General features: G+C 31.7%; 2 protein-coding genes across 5 annotated transcripts in view; one reads left to right on the top strand and one right to left on the bottom strand.

The window, feature by feature from the left end:
* Positions 1 to 11: 11 nt before the first annotated feature.
* On the bottom strand, positions 12 to 13,397 carry LOC117110602 (CAP-Gly domain-containing linker protein 3-like; the record flags this gene model as incomplete). 4 transcript variants are annotated; one of them, XM_033253359.1, is given in 11 exon segments in its annotated part: positions 12 to 58; positions 220 to 299; positions 467 to 590; positions 1,334 to 1,462; positions 1,818 to 1,949; positions 2,807 to 2,902; positions 3,180 to 3,315; positions 6,211 to 6,557; positions 8,364 to 8,619; positions 12,305 to 12,561; positions 13,270 to 13,397. In XM_033253359.1, coding segments are annotated over 10 exon segments (1,596 nt in total), but the record flags the coding sequence as incomplete, so codon positions are not given.
* A 364-nt stretch (positions 13,398 to 13,761) lies between these two features.
* The window catches only part of LOC117110618 (E3 ubiquitin-protein ligase RNF220-like), a 37,805-nt gene continuing 30,016 nt past the window's right edge, over positions 13,762 to 21,550 (top strand). The window contains exons 1-2 of the mRNA XM_033253383.1: positions 13,762 to 14,033; positions 17,867 to 18,524. Coding sequence (XP_033109274.1) covers positions 14,010 to 14,033; positions 17,867 to 18,524 — 682 coding nt within the window. The 5' untranslated portion in view covers positions 13,762 to 14,009. The remainder of the gene's footprint in view (positions 14,034 to 17,866; positions 18,525 to 21,550) is intronic.

Genomic DNA, 21,550 nt, shown 5'->3' with positions numbered 1-21,550 from the left:
CTTGTACTCAAGCTCTTCATGCTGGTGCTCATCTGTGAACTGGCTATTTTACGCAAACCTTACAAGATATACAAATTTCATTTAATTAGAAGTTCAAAAAGAGAGTACAACCATAAATTACCATAAAATATGTACGAAGAAAGCATTTAACATATTTTCAAGCAATTAACATGTTTTCAATCTATATTTTCCCTAAATAATTTAAAAACGTTAAATTACCTAGGGCTGGAAAAGTGCTATTCATGTCACTAGCTGCATATGGAAGAGATTCTACTGACCCTGCCAGGGAACCATTCATTCTAGAGATACAAAAAACAAAGCAGTTGTTAATAAATTATCTTACAAACAATAAGAATATAAATAAAATCCCACATGCATTTCTTGCATAATTCTTAATAGTGTGGTCAGAGCTTTATAAACATAAAAAAAATAAAGCAAAATAAAAGAAGAGTTATCAATGCATTACCGTGTTACTCTAGATGGTGGTGCAAATACGCCATGTTTCGGTTTACAATTGAAGTACCGTTGACCCGACACTGTTCCGTCATTCTTACCGAGTGCCTTATCTAATTCTATTCCATACCAGACACCTGTATAAAACAAACAGAAGAGAAATTTCAAATATATTTATTTAATATTGCATAATTTATCACATATGGTATAGAGCCTGTAACACTTAACTTCCCTTATACAGTACATAACATAATAGCTTCATGCTTTGAAGAACATCTAGAAATATCAACACATAGGATTATGAGATTGCAATATGAACAGAGTAGTCACTAGTTGTGTTGTTAAAAAATGACTGTATTTTAAAAATCATATCGAATATGCATTTTACATTACTATTGGTTAGGCATATTTTTGGTCCAGTGTACAGTATTGTGTATTTAATATAAAACCTATTTATCCTTATGTAGCTTGTTATATATAAAACAAATTATTGATCTAGGAAGGTAAGTAGAAAGGTCATAACTTGCAGCGTCTTTGTCGTGGTGTGTGCGTACTAACCGCCGTAAAGAGACGCTTAAATTAGTTACATGTCCACATCATTCCACAACAGGAGCTGAAATGAACCTTAGCATTGGGGAAACCTTGTACTCTTCGAAGATGCAATGGGTTCTTTAAAGTGCACACAAGCCAGATGTATACACTGGACTTCCATTAATTGCTTATTCGAGACGACTTGGTTCTACCAACCGCACCTTGGAGGAGCGACTGGAACCAGTGCCGATGTTAAAGTTCCAGTAGTCAGCCTGCCTTACTGCTTGGCCACTCGACTCTCACTGGTCTCGGTCGAGTAATAATATGGCATAAATTTCCGAGCATTTACCTGGTGCAAACATAGTCTCGCCACAAAATCGCACGACCCCTACTCTTTGACCTGCAACAATGACCCGTTCACCAACATCCATTTCGTCTGCGCAAGAACTTGTAATGGAAGGAGAACGGTTCTTACGACCTAGACAAGATAAGATTAATTATAAAATGTTAGTCTTCTAATACAAATTCTGTTGAGATAAACAAATAGAAATGTGGTGTTTGGTAGATAGAGTACCTGTCTTCCTATACTATAATCATAGGTTCAAATTTGTTATGATCATTTCCAAAAAATAGTTGGACACAGGACCTACAGCTTAAAATTGGATCTCTGGTGTCACAAGACTCATTTTGTGGCCTTGCTCAAATATTTTGTATGACAGCTTATACTATATATTTATTTTGGTATAAAGATCAATAGCAATCAGAAAAATGAGGGATCTGATATCAATTTTGAATAAAAGGCAACTTATTAATGCTTAAGTCTCTGTATATACCTGTGTCAATCTTAGAGGCCACCCTGGATACATCCACCTTAGCATAATTGATGTTGCCGACGTTGAACCTTGGGGTTGATGGTTTGGAAGATGTTCCTGGTTTTGACACTTTACTCATTGGAGCAAACACACCTACGGGTAAAATATAGGTAATGCAGTTTTTCTTTATTTTTATTACGCTTGCCTTTGCCTTGAAATCTCAAAAAATAAGATATATTTCTTCATAATTATATAAATTTAAAGCATTTAACCATCTCATTACTACACCATTTACATTCACCAATAACATTTTATTTCTCCTCCATTTGGATGTTTTTAGCAAAACCATTTGCTAAATAAGAAAACAAAATTTTATTTTCATTTTTTTTCCACCCTCCTGTGATGATCTTTAAAAAATAAATACGCAAACAAGGTATAAAAAAAGACTTACCTTAGATTTAATAAAAATAATGAAATTTCTGGTAGCCGTATGCAAAAAAAGTAATGATTCGAAAGATTCTAAAATTCAGTAACAAGGAAGCTAATCACCATAACGGTTATAATCATGACATTGATTTGAATAATAATAAGCATCATGAATATTCATATCTGCTTCTACAACCTCCAGCATGCAACCATTCAATTAATACTATAGTCTAATGAGATTCGCAACATAAAAGTGATGTTATTTTCAATTAAAAACAGTACAGTAAAAAAAATAACAGTTCTAGACCTGAAACCTTCATACCATTTAAGCCAATACTATAAGAAAATATAGTTATGATAGTGAAGTGATACAGTATTACAAAACAATACCTAAAATGCTGTAACCAACAACATACTGTGAGCACAGAAATAGGAATGGAAAAATCTTTTATTGGTATTTATTAACAAGTATAACATTCAAATTGAACCTTAAACCGAAGTAAAATCTAACCCTAGAATACCTGAACCTTTAAACCAAGTTTAGAAAAAAATGTAAAAAAAATACTTGTGAGCAATTTAATCACCTGATTTTGGTTTCACAGGTGGTTTAGGTAATTTCAATCGAGGGATTTTAGACGATTTATTTATTTGGTCAATCTTGGACTTTGGAACAAAGATTCCTGAAATTAGTTAATTGAAATATCAGTTAAGAATTAGACCAACATAAGTTTGATTGGTAAAAAAATAGGACACTCTGAAAAGAATTAACAAAATATATTATTTCATTTACATTTAGTATTTAAATTCAATTTAATTTTTCTTATCTAACATACAAAAACACAACAAGTTTATATAAACCTATACTCTATAATCTTCATTTAAGATGAGGAATTTTATCAACAAATTTTATACAATGTAATATTATATTTTCATTAATTTTAATTAGAGAGCCCGTACCATGTTTTGGTGGACATGAAAAGTAGGCTATGCCGCCCACGCTTCCATCGTTCTTTCCTTCTGGACCTTCCATCTCAATTCCGGCCCAGATTCCAGGAGCAAACTGAGTCGTTCCACAATAACGCAGTACACCAATCTAGGGGAAAAAATTGAAATAAGCAATTAATTTAATCATGTATCTATAGTATAATATGTTTGTACTGTTTTATTTATTTTATTATTACTTTAATGTAAATGACATCTCTAAACGTAAAAAAATAAAATAATAGTTAATATATTGATAGTAAAATATTTGCAGTAAAATTATCATAATTACGGTCATATAATGATTTTTTTTTTGGTACTGCATTATACATCAAATGCTTAAGCATCAGTACACTTGTACACATTGTGTGGCATTTTAAAAAAAAATTCCACTTTTATTTTTTTAAATAATCTCAAATTATACTAAACATAAACTGTAGATATTACATTGATACATGGCATATGACTATAAGGAGTGTTTGGTGATACATATATAACAATATTTTTCCCAAATTTGTGATAAATGTAGCATGCGGAAAAAACATTATTTTTGACATTTACAAAATATAAAATCAGTTTTAAAAAGTAGTAATCAGTTTTAAAAAGTATTTTTTTTCAAAAATTCAAAAACAAAGCCTGAAAAAGAATATTATATCTACAAAGCTATTGTCACTAGAATGCTAAAGAATGGTAACTATGCTAGGGATAATGCGTGTTAATGGTTTTATGAATATGTATGAATCAAATTCTCTAATTATGTGATTTAAAATAAATTTCTTTGTAAATACCAATGAAATTATACAGAATTGGACACAATTATGTAAATTTATCATTTACGAATAATTACTTGACTGTAACAATTCTAATTTCTAAACAAACTAAACTTTCTAAAGATTTATTAATATTCATGAACTATTAATGATATTGCTGAAACCTACAAATTATGCACAGACATATATCAACCTTCATTAAATTTGTAATCTAAAAATTAAAATGTTTGATAAATATTTATGAATTTGTATGATGACTATATATTTATGAATAAATGAATGAAATTAAAATAGGGCTTGAGGAAGCCATAGATAGGGGCCCCATGGCTCTTTATTACACCACTACTGCCAGCTGGTGATGGTGGAGTGGTACAGCCCTACTGAAACACATCTTGTGGCTTTAAAGTCCTTCCTAATGAATACAGTATATAGACACTATGATGACTAGACGTTAAGACACACATTGAAATAGCATATGCAGTACTCACTATTACTTGGGGATCGGATTCAACATTAGTCACTAAGTGCAAGCTCAGTGTCAAGCGGTTATGACACCAGGTTAGTTATCTGAAGGTCATGGGTTCGATTCCCACCTGAATCACTTGCAAATTTTTTCCCCAAGTATTTGGAAACCTATTCAGCATAACATGTCAGGTAGGGCAAGACAACAGTCCTACGATATTTTCCTGACGCAAACACACATCAATTAACTTGCTTTGTTGTTTTTATTTTGCTATTAAATTAGCATTATATTTTATAAGATTTTATGAGCACCACTAGCATACCTAGTGGCATGTGTATCTCTCAGAATAATATGCCACTAATTTTAATCTCAGCATTATAATTTTTGTGTAGAAATAAATTGCAACAACAGAACAAAAACTTAGAACTTCTCCCACACAAAATCATCAAGCATTAGAAAATAAATCACCAGAAAGTCATCCACAAGCATCGTAAGAAGAACCGATATTTCACTCCTTCGGGCAAACTAGATATCTAATAATCTATGGAGGTTAATTACAAAACATTGACATGGAATCCATACATGAAATACATTAAGACTAACTAGTTGAGGGTAATTATGAGTTGGACGATCATTTAAAGAGAACGCCAACACTCCGCCGGCCACTGCATTGACTGATAGTAGCACGTAGAATAACCGGTTTAATCTTAACGATCTATATAAATAACATTTTGTCAGTTTTGGATACTAATGCTGAACTGTGCAAAACAAAATTACATGCTTTATTCAATGTTATCCTTACAGTAGAGCTCAGCTTAGTACCAAATATTACAGTGTATTGTAAGCAGTCCTTCTTGGAGTTAGTTTTTTGGTGAATGATTTTTTTCAGGGGTTGTGCCAAGATTTTCCTGACAGGGGGTCTGGAGTTAGGGAGAGAAAATTGGGCGTACACTGCTTATACTATCACCTGCATTTTATTACAGAATTATTATATAACAGATGTTGGTTTTTAGAGTATACACTAGGTGTAGATGAATACTAGGAACATGCGTAGCATATATAAAACATAATTCTCATTCGCATAATCAACAATGGACCGTATGCAAAGCCCCACCCCCTGGATACCATCGCTAAGGTCCTGAAAAACATGTGTGCCTTTTGTAGCCTATGCGCATATTCCAGACCATGTTCTAATTGGTCAGTTGATAAATTTGATTGACACTCAGGAAAAAATCCACTGTATTCAAATAAATGAATTCAAAATTCATGTTTGGTTGATTTAAATTCTTTTTATTGATTGGCTGCTTTTTTTTTTTATATGTAATCATGAAATGCAATTCAGCTCAGCTTGAGATGCAGATGCAGCACAGCCGTCTCATGGCAAATCAACGAAACTGCTTTTATATTTTTGTTGAGTCACATTGTTTTGCCTTGCATCTCAGTGCTGGTATATTTTGTGAATTTTAAATGTTGTTGAATAAAGAAATACCACAATATAAATTACACAAATCAATGGTGATGTTGGTAGTTTATGAGTGGATACTTACCTGGACAAACCAACAAATTATCTATTCTTTCTCACACATGAGAACACCCCTCGAAAAATAATATAACAGTCAACTCCTGTCGACAAGAACAAGCGGCCCTGCCACCATGCGACTTAATCATTCTTTTTCAAGACACTAAGGTGACACCTCGTCTCATGTGTGAGAAACAATAAGCAATTTGTCGGTTTATCCACATAAGTATTCACGAAGTAGACATTAATAACTACCTTTGATCCTCCAATGGTAACTTTATCTCCAATGTTGAGCCCAAGCGAGGCCAAAAGAACTTTGCTTGGTACGCTTTCATACGATGGCAACGTATACTTGGGAATGCTGAACTCCGAGTCTGATTGTAGCAAGTGTATCAGTCGTAAAGCATTGCCGGCAAGTTCTTTATTGTCGCTCAGTGAGTCCGGGTCCGGGATGCACTCAATAGGGGTACGGCCAAGCTCATCTTTTAGGGTTGCGTTGGCACCGTGCTGCAATAGGCACTTCGCTGCCTCATAGCAGCTGTTGCTTGCTGCTAAGTGAAGGCAAGTTCCATTATCATACTCTCTACAGCGGCTATCAATATCTGGGAAGGAAAAATTAATTTCCAATATAAATTCCCAATATATGTCAGTTATTGTACAACCCACTGTAAACTTTGAATAGTTTTAATGAAACCCATTAGGATACAAATTGCCAGAAGGGTTATCCATGGCTTCCCTTATTAAAAATACTTTTTCGTTTAGTAAATATACATGAAAAGTTCCATCTAGATGATTACTATTCCTTTAAAAATAGTACTGTGAATAGTGCCCTTTGCTCACAATTTCTTAAAATTCTAAATTATTAAATTGCATAATAACCCATATTATTATTTAACAGCATTAAATGACTATAATGATGATGACAATGTCTGATGGTGATGATGATGATGATGATGATGATCTGATCATCATATCTGATGATAATGTATTATACTGCATGCATTTGTTGTTCCACAACTTTTTGACACTTTACAAGTAGATTAACTTGAAAAACACTAAAACAGTAAAAACAGAAAAAATATAACCTTGACTCAGAAAATTATCCACTCAAAACATGCCGATCACCTATATTCTGTGGCGAATATATGATAACATCCTGAATAGCTCTAGTAGATAATTAGGAGAGGTCAACAAGAGGTCAACATGCCTGCTGATGGACACGTCCATGAATGTAGAGTAGTTGGCATTGAGTGCTTAATGCGTTGCTATGTCTATAGCGAGATTCCTAGAGGACCACTACATAATACATTACTGGCAGAATGAGCATACTAGGGGGAATGCACGTGCTAACAGCATAACGCGAAGTGTAACCGCAGACTTCTCGTTATTTCAACAAACCTTATTATCCTCCATATTATGCAACGACTGATGGTGTAGAGGTAGGAAAAATTGATAGCAGTAACAGGAAAGGAAAAATTGCCTGACAACGATTTATTACCAGCATATAGATCGTGATAGAAACAGATCTCTACTTGTAGATGCCACATGTGGGCCTATTTGCTAGTATTGGTGCATCTTACAACCTGCTTTTTGAACAACTCCACAGATAAATTTCAGCAATAAATCTTTGCAAAAAAACTTGGAAATAGTAGAAGTTTGTTTACTTTAATATTCTTCAGAATAAAAAACATTATGAAACTTCAAAAAGCAAGAGCTTCTGGAATAAAAAATGGATAAAAAAGAAAATAGATATTCAAATCCACTCCTTAAATAATAGTCTAACATTTTTTGGCACTTACTGGCAAAAACAGAGGTATGACAGGTATCAACGAGAAGGAATTATTTGTTAAAGTACTACAGAACATAAAAATCCACTTTCGTTAACTGAATTCAATTTTCTGGCATTCCTTAGAAATTTAGTATATGTGCAAAAGCTACATGTAGGTGAATGCGTGTATGTATGTGAAAAAATTAATTTACAAATGTTATTTTTGAAACACTTTTATGGTCTTTCATTCTATTACTATTAGAGTTGCATAATTTTTTTCAAAGTTGTCAGGATTCATCCTACGTATATATATTTCCTTACAAATTATCGAAATCTTTGTTTAATTAATACCGTACATTTTTTATTTTCTTTTTATTCTTAATATTAAAGTATATTTTATTTATTTACTTTCAAAAAATTATGTTAGTAACTCACTCTTTGCACTGGTGGAAATTTTGTACATGAAGCTATATTCTTTAACTACTAGACTCTGTTTTGTGTAGAAAAATGAAATTTTAACCAATGTGTAACAAAATAGAAAATAGAATTGTTTACAATTTTCTTTTAAATGACAGATCATTATATAAAGCCAGGTATAGCAAGTTAACACCTCGCTGTACAAAAACAAGATAATTTAAACCTTTTGTATTCGATGCTTTTAGCAGTAATAGGATGATAGGTATCACATCAAAATAAACGGCATAATGAAGTGAAGTCATGTGTGTCCAATGGCATCTTATTCCGATGTCCGCACCTTTACTCAACAACAACGTGCAAAAGCGGACAGAGTTTGCGACATCACCCACACCGGCTGCAGCTGATTTGCATGTGTACTGGAGCAGGGTCATGTCAGTTAGACCGTCACGGTCGTCAACATGTGCCCCTCTTTGGAGAATCTGAAATACATAACAGTTGAGAAAGCTTAAATACATACACCCTAAAAACAAAATACAGTAATAGTTTAAACATAAGAATAACAACAAAATGTCAGCAATAATAAAAATAATAAGGGTTATTAATAAATAACTAATACTAGACATACAATTAGAGAGCATAAATAAATGATTAAAAAAAAAGCAACTGTGTAAAATAAAAACTGAAAAAAATAAAAATGATGAGTTACAATATACTATAATAAAATAAAGTTGGTAAACAAACATATGGTAATACAGTAAAGTAAATATACTGTATACCATTATACGATTATATGAAATTATGAAGACTTACACTTACTGTATTACTGTTTTGGTTAATATGATTGTTGAAGTTGTTTATGTTTGTATTTTGAGTTAAAAAAAAAAAGACAACCATTTTGAGATTTTGGTTTGAATGGCTTGGGCAACAAAGAGTTAGTTTGTCCTTATGAATACATTTTAAAGGGATAATTTATAGTTAATGTACCAGTGCAAAAAATATTCCTCTTTTTTATTTTATATCACAATGCTACACTAAGTACTGTTTAATGTCTACAGTGATTCATTTAGCTTCCACTAACTTGTTTGTTGAAGATTATATATTGCACACAATCAATTAAAGTTGCATAGAAATACTATGTATTGATTCTTAACGTGAATAATGCATAATAGTATTAGATTATCACGCAGCACTACAAAGCTGTGACTAACTACAAAACAATAATAAATCACACCTCCCAAATAAATACTCATAATAACCTATTCATAATATATTACCTATTAACAATGCAATCATACAGTACAGCAGAAATTAGTAGTACTACAGTAGCCTTAATACGTTATTAAATGGGACTTGCCATGCCAAAATCCAACATCATTGACCGAAACAAGAAAATTGATTCTCCAATTTATAAGGTATAAAATTATGGGTCATTTACTGGGGTAGACTACTATTGCCAAAGTTATGAGCTTCTCTGTACTAAAGTATATAATACTTCCATATTCTTAATGCTGATTACTGAGTTTAAAATTATTAACAACAGTATGCTGGTTTTGGGATGACAAGCCTCAAATTGTAATTGCTTTTTAAAATTTAAATATTGTTTTAATTTAAGGTTACAGTAGTAAATTCTGAAAATAAAAACACCCTTAAAAAATGATTCAATTGCTCATTTAAAACCAAATCAAATAAGTTATCAAACAAATAAGACATATAGCAATAAATTCACTTTTTGTACTGTACTACTTTATTACAGAATTCTTACTACAAAAATATTGCTGATCATCAATTTAACGGTCTGTACAATCAGGAACGTTGAAGGTGTCACAGATAGACAGTATACTGTGTTGGCTAGCTTTAATTAATAATGTTAATGACGCAAACCGTAATGTGTTGCGGGTACACTATCTGTTTGTAAATCATTAAATCATGCAGTCAGTAGTATTGTAATCAGTAAATACTAATTTGTGAAAAGGAAAAATGTAACCGCCCACACTTATCTGGAAAAATATCATTTGTATCGTGGCACCACCCTTCAGGCCCCTTATCATAAGGTTTTGTGATTTCCTATTTGTAGTTTAAAATATTGCAAAACAATAATTTTAAACTACAGTAGCACAAATCTACAAAAATAATTGAAATAAGGATTTACTTTCAGTTAGGGTTTTGTCAATTGTGTGTTTTCAGTTTCTCAAATTTGTGATTAAATACAGATAATAATAATAATAATAATATTAATAATAATAATAATAATAATAATAATAATAATTATTATTATTATTATCATCAATGTATCATCAATATCATCATCATCATTATTATAAATAATATTTGTTATAAAAATTCTTTAAGATTGCATTACTATTATTAAACAAAAGTGGTTTTCCTGCTTTTGCATCTCCCGGGCAATGAAGCCAAATCAATAAATAGACATATTTTAATGATTTTTGGTTTTACCTTATAAATCAAGATATAAGAATAACATAATTTACTGTACAATAACAAATTATTGTTATTATTATTATTATTATTATTAATATTATTATTATAGAAAGACAGAGATGATTATGAGACAGTGGATTCTACATTTTTTCAACAAGCTTTAGAGTTAAGAATCAATATGGGCTCACTGTAAGCATTACATGAGTAAGTAAGACTAACACTTCCAACTCCCGCTGTGGTATTTCAATTTTAGTTTACCTGTCTGAATAATAGATCTTATTTCCTTTTGCAATTGTCAACATAAATTAGCTTTCCAACAGCTTGGTTTATTTGTCTTTGAGAAAAGCAATCTTTCTGTTCTCTGTAGACATGTTGCAATATGTTGGCAAGTGAGTAAAATTACACATTGCTAATGCAGTGAGAAGATGACAGACATGTGTCAGCATGGAATGAAAGATTGAGAGAAATATGAAAAGTGAACCAACAAACGTAATAATAACAGTAACATATAACATCTACTTTTTACATGCATGTACTGTATGACTTTACCAATTGTCAATTTTTCTATAATAAAGTGTGAAGACACACTGGAAGTACAGTACAGTACCATTCCTATATGACTAAATGCCCTGGGCGTTTATTTTTAAAAAGGGTTTTTGAGGGGCGTTTAAATGAGTGAAGCATTTATTCAAGGGAGGCATTTATTTTTTTGGTATAAAATGGATAAGTATACTCAAATAAACACCCTTTTCAATTTTACTGTAAATTTATTTACTTATTTATTCTTTCTTTATACTATAGGCACTTTCAGTACTATTGCACTGATTCTCAAAGTGGTACAGTTTAAACATAACAAAATATATATACAATATATAGAAATGTGGAACAACAACACATAATTACCCTCAAAACGTGTTACTGAATGATCATATAGATTTACTGACCTCGACCAGGTATGAAAAATGTAATTCTACTAGATTAGAATATCAATAGAATATGAGGAGAATGATGCTGTTTCCATTAAATTTGTTTACATTCATTTGGGGGTGGGGGTGCATTTATTCGAGGGAAAAATAAATGCCCCAGTGAGTATATTTGGGGAGGGGTTTATTCCAAATGAGACTCTAGAGAGGAATTTATTTGATGAGGGTATTCATTCGAAGCAGGGTGTTTGAATAAATACGGTAATTTTACTTATGTCTCTAGTGAAGAATATATGGCTATAGTGTTAAAGAGCTAATAATTCAAAATGCATGCATATGATATTAGAAGGAAAACTTTATGTTGTACACTTCAAAAGTGATATTAAATGAATAAGTTAGGACGCACATCTATAACTATGACTTTCAAAATCATGCAATCACTACATAACTGTTATAGTTTGTACTGACCTACCGATCATTCCTGATGATGACATAATTAATGTCGAAATATTGAATCTCGACAAAATCATGATGGCGTACAATGGAGTATGTATTATACTACCAACCTGGTATTCGTCTTTGTGTCCCTCGAACGAAAACATCATTCCCAACTCAGTTTATGTTTTTAACAGTAAAGTGTACCAAAAGTTAAGTGCTTTGATGAGTAATCTGTGTAGTATTAATTTAATTTTGTAACCACTTATCTATTTTTGTAGTTTTATATATACGGTAAGTAATTGTTCATGCCAGTCTACAAATTTCTGTATTAGTTCAGAAAATAAAGTATCATGGTTTAACTTACCTGTTCACCAAATAAGTGTATGTTCTGCTGGACCTGTGGTACCCATTGCCGAATGATGGCAAATATCTCAGCGATTTCTGTGTTTGGGTCAACAAGGATTTTATGACAACCGGGGCAATGAGGATCAAAGAACGATAGCTGTAAACGTTGACATTGTTGGCACAACGGTGCTTCCATTACACGATGAATTGAAGGTCCTTCAGTAACTGTGGGCTTAGACCCAGTTGGCTGCTCTTCATCTAATGTCATTTTTTTTACTAAAATTTGAGAACAAAAATACAACAATCCTATAATAATTCTAATTTTAATTGTTGAAATATCAAAGTTAAGTAAAGTAGGGCTTAATTCAATTCTAGCTAATGATTTTTAAGGACAAGTATTGGGTTTAAAGCAACTCGAGTGGGAGGGGAAAAACCTGCTGAGTTGTGCGCCTGGACATACGTCAGGTGATTAATTTGTCATACCCAGTTAGACACTGGGCATGAATTGAATTGAATTGACTCAAGTCTGCAGTACACCGGCGGGGTGTTGGCCGACGCTGTCTAACGCATGGAAACGCAGACCCTAAACATGTTCGAACGGCATCCTAGTAGGCCCTAAAAATGTAACAAACATACATTGTGCCAGTTTATAGGGAAAAATAACCCTTTTTGCGTGATTTTGGTCACACACATGCGTCCTCGAGATCAAGGACTAACCAGGTAGCACAACCAGGTGGCACTACCATTCTTGTCAAGGAAAGAAATAGGGAAGAGCCTAGGTCTAGGCAGGCCACTACCGCCACTTCCTCTCCCTCTCCGTGTTCAGACAGCGGCAGGCGGTTGTCAACCAGTGGCAGTGCCAACCAAGCCTAGCCTCACTACGTTTTAGCTTAGCAAACTGGCCTTTCCAGAATGAAAGTAAGAAAAATTTAGGCCTAGGAGTAATGAAACTTTATAAATGAACACAGCTCATGTTTTACTTACTGGTAATGGAGGTTATGATGAATATAAAGACTAATTTATCTCAGCAGCTGCACAGTTCTCACATCAGAAAATGTAGGAAAACAAATCCGGCATATTTTTTACATAGCGCCCTCTAAAATTGAGCTAATTTACATATTCATGAGCTTTCTGGGCACTATCTAGTCTGGTAAATTTACGTGAGTGTGAGACGGCCCTATATTATCCCATGTAAATTTCCGGCATCTTGTAAGTATTTCTTATTTCGTGAAAGAAGATGCATTTTCCTTAAGTTTGGTATACCTTATATGTGTGTATTTTTAACTGTGGTCCCAAAATGAGAATATGTTTTGCCTGTTAAGTTTGCAATCTTAGTGTTGTGTACTTCTCCAGGAAATCATAGTCAGTGTATAGGGTTCAAAGGTCAATACTCAAACGTGTAGAGAAAAGATGTGTGTTATGCTTGTCACAGTCCAATGATTGATTATTTTATCAGGCGCATCATTGGCTGTTTAACTCCAATTGATAGTTTACCTATAGTTTAGTTGCTTCAAAAGATTGTAGTTTCTGGTTTAACCAATGAAATTCATTGACATTATCACAGTTGATAGAAATTGCTCAACATTTTGACTGCATCAAACTATATCTTTGGCCATTCACTTCATCACGTTATTGAGAGAGACAGCACGAAATGTGTGTGAGCAAATTACCTGTCTGAAATATAATCTTTTTGTTGGACAAGTGTTTATATAGATATAGCAACAATGAATCCAAATTTCCAAATGATGGTAAGTAATATATTTCCTCCATGGTAATATTATATTAATATTTGAAGTTAATTAATTAAAAATTATCTTACTTGTACATTGATTGAATTAAACTTTTTCCTTCATTTTGTAATTTCGTCTGACAAATTCAGGAATGTGTCATTTATTTTTCATTCATTTTTATTTTTTATATATTGGAAAAAGAATTTTACTGTAAAGTTGTTGAAGAAGAATACAATACATATAATTCCTTAAAACAATGCAATCTCCACTTCTTTGTAGTAATTATCGACATAATGTTTATGATAGAATAATATCATTTTCAAAGTATGCATGTGCATGGTAATAGGAATTTATTGTTCCATGGTCTCTGGCACCACAAGAATAATTTTGTACCGTTGTAGTTGAGAGGTACCGTAAATTGATTTACTTTGAAGGGCCAATTATATTTTAAATAAAAGTTTAATACAATAGTGAACTATTTGTAAAAATAAAAAATGTTAACTAAATGTATTTTATAAAGGATTCCACTTTGTTCTTGCTGTTAAAACATCATTTTTCAAACTGTTTTTTTCAGTTTATCTTAAATAAGATCTTATACTTTAGTCACTGACTCGCAGATTTTTATATTAACAAAATTTCCTTTTTGTAAGATTTTCAACCATAATCTATTATAATTTTATGAATATAACAAATGAAAGTAATGATGATTATTAATCCATCAAACAAATATTTACCTAAATGTATATTTAGATAAAAGTAGCTTTTCTTTTAAAGATCTGGTAAAAACCTTGGATTAAATAAGTTATTAACTTTTGTTGATTTCCATACAATTATTTAAAATACAGTTGGTTATAATTATATTAAATTATAAATATTTTAACATTCAATTGAAAATAAATGTCTCTATCCATTAATTTAATTTCCCAAGTTATACTTTTTTAAATATTTGTAATTATTTTTTATTGCATAATTTATCTTAAAATATTTAGAATATTACTTTATACTTGTCAGGTACTACTGTCCTTGTAATAATAGTTTGGTTTTTTTTTATCTGCTTTAAATGGTTTGATGTTTTACTTGTAAAATGTGCTCCATTTCAGTTTCATACTGCCTTTGCACGTTATTGTTTTTAATAAAGATACCAAAGATGAGAATATCCTTAAAATTGGTTACTACTCTTTTGTCATGACACACTGCAACTACGGTTAGACAATTTAATGGTCATCCGCAGTACTGTACAGTTTGCAGATATATTATTTATACAACTGTTCATTGGCGAGGAATATATTTTCTAATTCTGATTATTAATTGAAAGCTAAATTAATCAAGCAATCAAATATTAAATTCTATTTTTAGGTTTATTATTAACACATGTCCTATAGTTACAATTAATTGAAATTTTTGGGCTCTATAGTATGATTATTAACCATGATGATAAAAATCAGTAATGTAAATATACTTCAAGTACCATAATTAAAACAGCTCCATTTATATAATTATTTAATTATTGATAAAGAAATGCAATTATAATTATCTTTACATGGATAATTATTTAAATATTAATGTACTAAATCGATATATCGATATACGTAACATATTTTTAAACAAATAAACCAATAAGTTGATGTTGACTTACAAGTTATTTGTTTATTAGTTTAAAAATATAATAAGTCAATTTAAAGAATATTATTCTTAAGAAATGCAATTATAAATGTCTTTACACAGATAATTATTTAATTATTAATGTACTATAAATTACAATAATCAAAAAGAAATGAAATTATAGTTTGTTAATGTAAGAAATACAATAATTCTTAAGAAATGCAATTATAATTGTCTTTTATATATACTGATAATTATTTGATTATTAATGAAATATGAAATGCAATTTCTTTAAACATTCAATTTATCATTTTTAAATCATTAAACCTCAACATTATACAACAACATCTTAAAGTGAACAAATGATATAAAACTGTAATATGATCTTTTTTTAAACATACAGTATATTAATGTACAGTACATGTTGTATAAAAGTGATTCAGCTGTGAAATGTAAAATAAATTTGTTTGTGGCTCAATATGATACCAAAGACAAGACTTTTTTTTTATATTGCCATCTGACATGGAAGTACTATAGGCTAACATAGAAGCGATTCTGGAATAATACAGAAAATATATTGTGTTATAGTAATTTAACATTTGAGACAATTCCATATTTTTAGTTGATTTGTAGTCATTTATCAATTATTCTCACCATCAAACATTCATTCGCATGAAATTGTTTTACCTGGATCAGGTGTTAGAGTTAGGTGTTCGTAGTTTGTTGTCTCTTACTTATCATAAAACTGTGACGGCTATTCAGTTGTTGATTTTGTTAACAAGTCAGTTTGAAAAAAGTGTGTCAACCATTTTCAATACAGTGTGAATTAAGTGAACTGAAAGCAATTGGGGATGATCATGTGAAACGCGCACGATGCAGAAATCAGAGGTTCCCATGGACTGTGTGTCACTGTATCACTTGTTTGGAGTGGTCTATTGGGGCCGAAGTTGTAAAGTAATCAATATTTTCAACTGATCTTGTTTACAGATCACACCAGCAATTGTCATAATTTTGATTGTTTTTTTTTATTTGTGAAGTCTTGCATTGGAAAGAGATATAGTGTATTTATGTAGGAAGAAATCATAAGTTAGCATCTCAATTGATAATATATGAATATAATGTTCTCCTATAATCTGAAAGAAAATCTGTTCCATATTTGTATAAATCTACCAGAAACCATGTGTTTTAATTTTTTTCTATTAAACTTTATATCGAATTTGGTTAAGAGCATATAGTGTAACAATAAACATAATATAAATATAAGTATTCAAATAATACTGTACTACTACCACTATTACTTTATGCTACTAATACTATTACTTTATGCTACTAATACTATTACTTTAAATGCTACTAATACTATTACTTTAAATGCTACTAATACTATTACTTTAAATGCTACTAATACTATTACTTTAAATGCTACTAATACTATTACTTTAAATGCTACTAATACTATTACTTTATGCTAATACTATTACTTTATGCTACTAATACTATTACTTTATGCTACTAATAATATTACTTTATGCTACTAATACTATTACTTTATGCTACTAATACTTAATTTATTTTGCATAACCAGACTATAAAGCATCCATTTAGTTAGTAATAATTCTTGATTATGAAATTATATAGCATTTTCCATTCAAGCAACCATGAGATCAACAAATGAAAAAAAAGCCAAGGTTGTAACTACTGGTAGCTAAACGATAATAAAATAGTAAAAGATGTACATAGATAAATAGGCCATACCAATGATTTTTAATACCTTTAATATTATAAATAATATAAGACTTTGAGATAATAGCGAGTCGAGTGGCCGAGCGGTAAGGCAGGGGCGCCGCTAGCTAGCTACAGCCTTAACATCGGCGCTGGTTCCAGCCGCTCCTCGATTATGGTTCAGTTTGTAGAACATAGTATTCTCGGATTTAAAAAAAGAAGGACTTAAAATGGAGGTCCAGTGTATACATCTGGCTCGTGTGCACTTTAAAGACCCATTGCATCTTTTGGAAGTGTAGGGAGTTACCCCACTGTTATGGTTCATTTCAGTCCCTGTCGTTGTGGAATGATGTGAACATGTATCTATCATTAAGCGCCTCTTCACGGCTGCTAGGTAATCACGGACTATGCCCATATGCAATTCAGCAGCTGCAAGTTGTGGCTATTCTCCTACATTTACCGTTACCTTTTTAATATTTCTTTTCTTGTACATTATGCTAAATGAGCTTTCAACATTCTAATTTCAGAATTTTCTGGCACGTTTCTCTCGGCCTCCCAATTTTATATTCATGGAGAACTCTGCATTCATCCCACCTCATATCGCAAATCCTAGACTTGTTGTGTTAGGATCAACTGCAGAGGATGCTGCACAATCAGCAGGTCGAAGGTCATCACGTCAAACACGGCAGAAGGTTGAAGAAAAGGGAGTGACTTCATACCCAATGCATCCTCTATATCACGGGCCAAACGGGTTACCTGTATTTAACAATGCCCAAGTTTTTCCTCACCCGGCAATGAGGCCAACTGTAGAAGATGGACACAGGTTGATGAATCCACTCGGGCCTGGAGCGTTCCGACCGTTTCAGGTTTCCGAAGAACAGGAAGGATTCTATCATCATTCAGCTTTCGTTCCCGCAAAACAACGTAAAATGGAAAATGGAAAAATTCAAAGCGTCTCAAATTCAGAAGACTGGAGCAGCGTGCAAACATGCTCAACAGAAAACTCTGAGAAAGGCACAGAGAGTTCATTGAGACCTGAGATGGGTGTGAAACATGAAATTGATGATAGTGACTTTTCTGAGAGAGGGGAAACCCCTTGCTCATTTGAATCAGCTGAGAGGAGCCAAGCTATTGAAAGTGAGGTGACAGATAGATCCAGCCCAGAAGAGGGCAGGCATTTAAGAAGTAAGAAATTACACAGTCTGCTTATACACTATGTTTATTGCATAAGATAAGATAAGGTAAACTTTATTGTCATGACCTCAAAACAAGGCGAACATAAATTTGGTTTCCTTGATGCATAATACATAAATAATACAGCATGAAATAAAAAATCTCTGAAAAGTTGAGTTGAATTATGAACAAAAGATTTCCTGCATCTTGTCTTGCATTTCAATGGACAAAATCTATCCGAGTTATGTTCAAAATAATCATTGTTTAATGGATGTGAAGCATCCTTCATAATTTTCTTAACTTAACAAAACCAAAACATCACGTTTATAAATCTCATCAATAACATTTACCTTTCTACCTATTATTTTACTTGCAATTTTCACTATTTTATCAAGTTTCTACTAAAAAAAAGAAAAAAAAAAGTAGCAGAGTAGCAGTAATTACACTCTCTTAATTTACTGTACATCAAGGTAGTTTGCAGTAGAATGATATTTCATCACATCAGTTCATTCAATTTGTCTAATTATGTTGAATCGCTGCTGCCCATGTTTTAGCACGCACAAACATTTATATTGGCGCGCCCTCTACTTTTTTCATTTATACAACTTTGGTCGAGAGTGCAGTTCTAATCTGTAAAATAACAATCTTTACATATTTTTTCTAATCAGAAAATCATAAAAATAAGAAAATGTTGGCTTTAGATTCATTCCTACACATCTTTACAATGGGGAGTACTACTGATCTTTAAAGGATATTTAATCTGAACTGTAAAAGTTACAGTTTCAACTTGGCACTCAAATTTTATCTTTTGAATGATTCTCTTGCATCCATTCTAATCCTACGATTTTGTATCTATATAACAGGATACATGATAATGAAATTCCTTTATATGATTGTGCTTATGTTGATTTGAATATTGATTAGAACTTCTCTCAAAATATCATGAATTGAAAATTGATCATTAATGGTACTGTAAAGCCTATTTGATCGAAAGATTCCACTTCCCCATTTTCGTCAAATAACGTCAAATATGCTTTTAATATGGTTAAAAACACAGTATGTGTTTTTTTTCCGTATACTGTACCCCGTATATGGGCACAGTGGAAACTAGGCCCTTAAAAAATACTTGGTATACAGTAGGTATCCTCAAAATGCATGCAGAACATAAAATTTATTACTGTATAATACAGAACTTTAGAGTGTTCTTCTGTGTTCTGCTAATCCATGTTTTTTTCTGCTCCGAAACTAATCTGTTTTCGTGATAAAATATGTACTGTAATGTAATACAACACAGTATATGCATCAGAAATGTTTACAGTTGCGTACTAATAGCACAAGCACCTAAATTTTTAACTTTATTGTTGGTCCAGTGTTTTCATTTCATTGTGAAAATTTGTTGCTGTAGAGAATATCGTTGGGTATAAATACTTACTCAATATTTTAAAATGATTGACAATTCATATATAGTAGTTAAAGTCTATTTTCAAATTTATTTATAGATTTAAAGGTATTGCACCTTTTAATTTTAAACTAATCTACTTTAATCTACATACCATTCCAAATTTCCTGATTTGTTTTGTTAGTACAGTACTTCTTAGAAACTTCAGCAGCCCAGTTTCTAATCTAGAGCATACAATAGTTAATTCTAATACGGTAATGTATTCTTCTCAATTTCCTATCCTCTATATGTTTTTCATGAATATTTTTTTTTTTCGGATGATGTCAATTTACAAATGTCGAACGTACAATATTTGAAAACTGAATGCGTTCCATGGATAAATTCACATCCGTGTGGAAAATTATTGGTATTTTTGAAAGTGGGGCTGGTGACTTGAACAGCTTCATAAAAATGATATAAAATCGAACTTGCCACAATGATTTATGTTTAGAAAACCCATCTGTCATTTCGGACATCGATAGATCAGCAATTTCAAGAAGTTTTCTAGTAATTTCCACTATCACCTGAGGTAGATAAAGCGGCACGGCAGCCAATTTCACGGTTTAATAATTCCCAAAAGCCACTTATTACAAACATCCTGATGAGGTCATTACTATGCAAATTCGTGCCGACTTTGCCTTTAAAGTCAACAATATTTGTATCAGTGTCAAGTATTTTCTCCTAAGTAACGCATCATTCTAATATGCCCTGAAGGAATAAGGGTATTAGTGGAAGGGAGACTTCGTAATTGTGTGAGGTATTTAAGCAATCCATAAAAATAGTAGTTAGTTTGGTTGGGATGGGCCGGCGAGCGAGTAACATCTTCAGCATAATCCCCAGCATGCCTAGCGTGTTGTTTCTTTTCTGTGAACGTCAGTGCGAATGAGCTGATAAGTATGTAAATGTTCAGTGCAATTGACTTGGGTGACTGTTTCAAGTTCAATTATTGCGAGAAATGCGCGTGAAAACTACCTGCGGATGTACGGTATTACCTGATCAACTGCTACTTATGTGTAAAATGTTCACACTCATCTCATTAATATATTTGTCTTCTTGAATTGTCAGTCATAAACATGAGTTGAATGCGCATTTTTAAAATTCTGTTTTATTTTTTTATGAACCTTATTATCTGTTCATTTCTAGTATAGAATACTGTACATGCATTATTTTAACTTCAATTCTTTTTTTATTTTTTCTACTCTAAAATTAAAATATGCACATCTTAATGTCGTAGTCAAAACACTCTAGTTAAAACAACAATGATTTATCTTTAATTACTTTAATTTTTTTTCATTTTTTTGTTTTAGTTACCAATCTGATGAAATCATTAATAATTATTATTATTACACATTAATCATTCATCATAATCATCATCATAAACATCATAATTCATTATAAACATCATCATCATAATCATTATCAGCAGATAATGGCCAATGATGGCTTTCATAGCAATAAAAGAAATTGAATTGTATTGATTCATCATCTTTATCTTCTACATCATCATCCTTAAGGTTATCAACATTGTATCAATGTCAGTAATATCAAAATCATCATCATCATCATCATCTTCATCATCATCATCATCTTCATCACCATC

Source organism: Anneissia japonica, unplaced genomic scaffold (genome assembly GCF_011630105.1).
Source record: "Anneissia japonica isolate Jap-2015-1 unplaced genomic scaffold, ASM1163010v1 scaffold287919_len575428_cov197, whole genome shotgun sequence".
NCBI lineage: Eukaryota > Metazoa > Echinodermata > Crinoidea > Comatulida > Comatulidae > Anneissia > Anneissia japonica.
The sequence above is the reverse complement of the archived record's forward strand: the minus strand, read 5'-3'. Positions and strand labels throughout refer to the sequence as shown.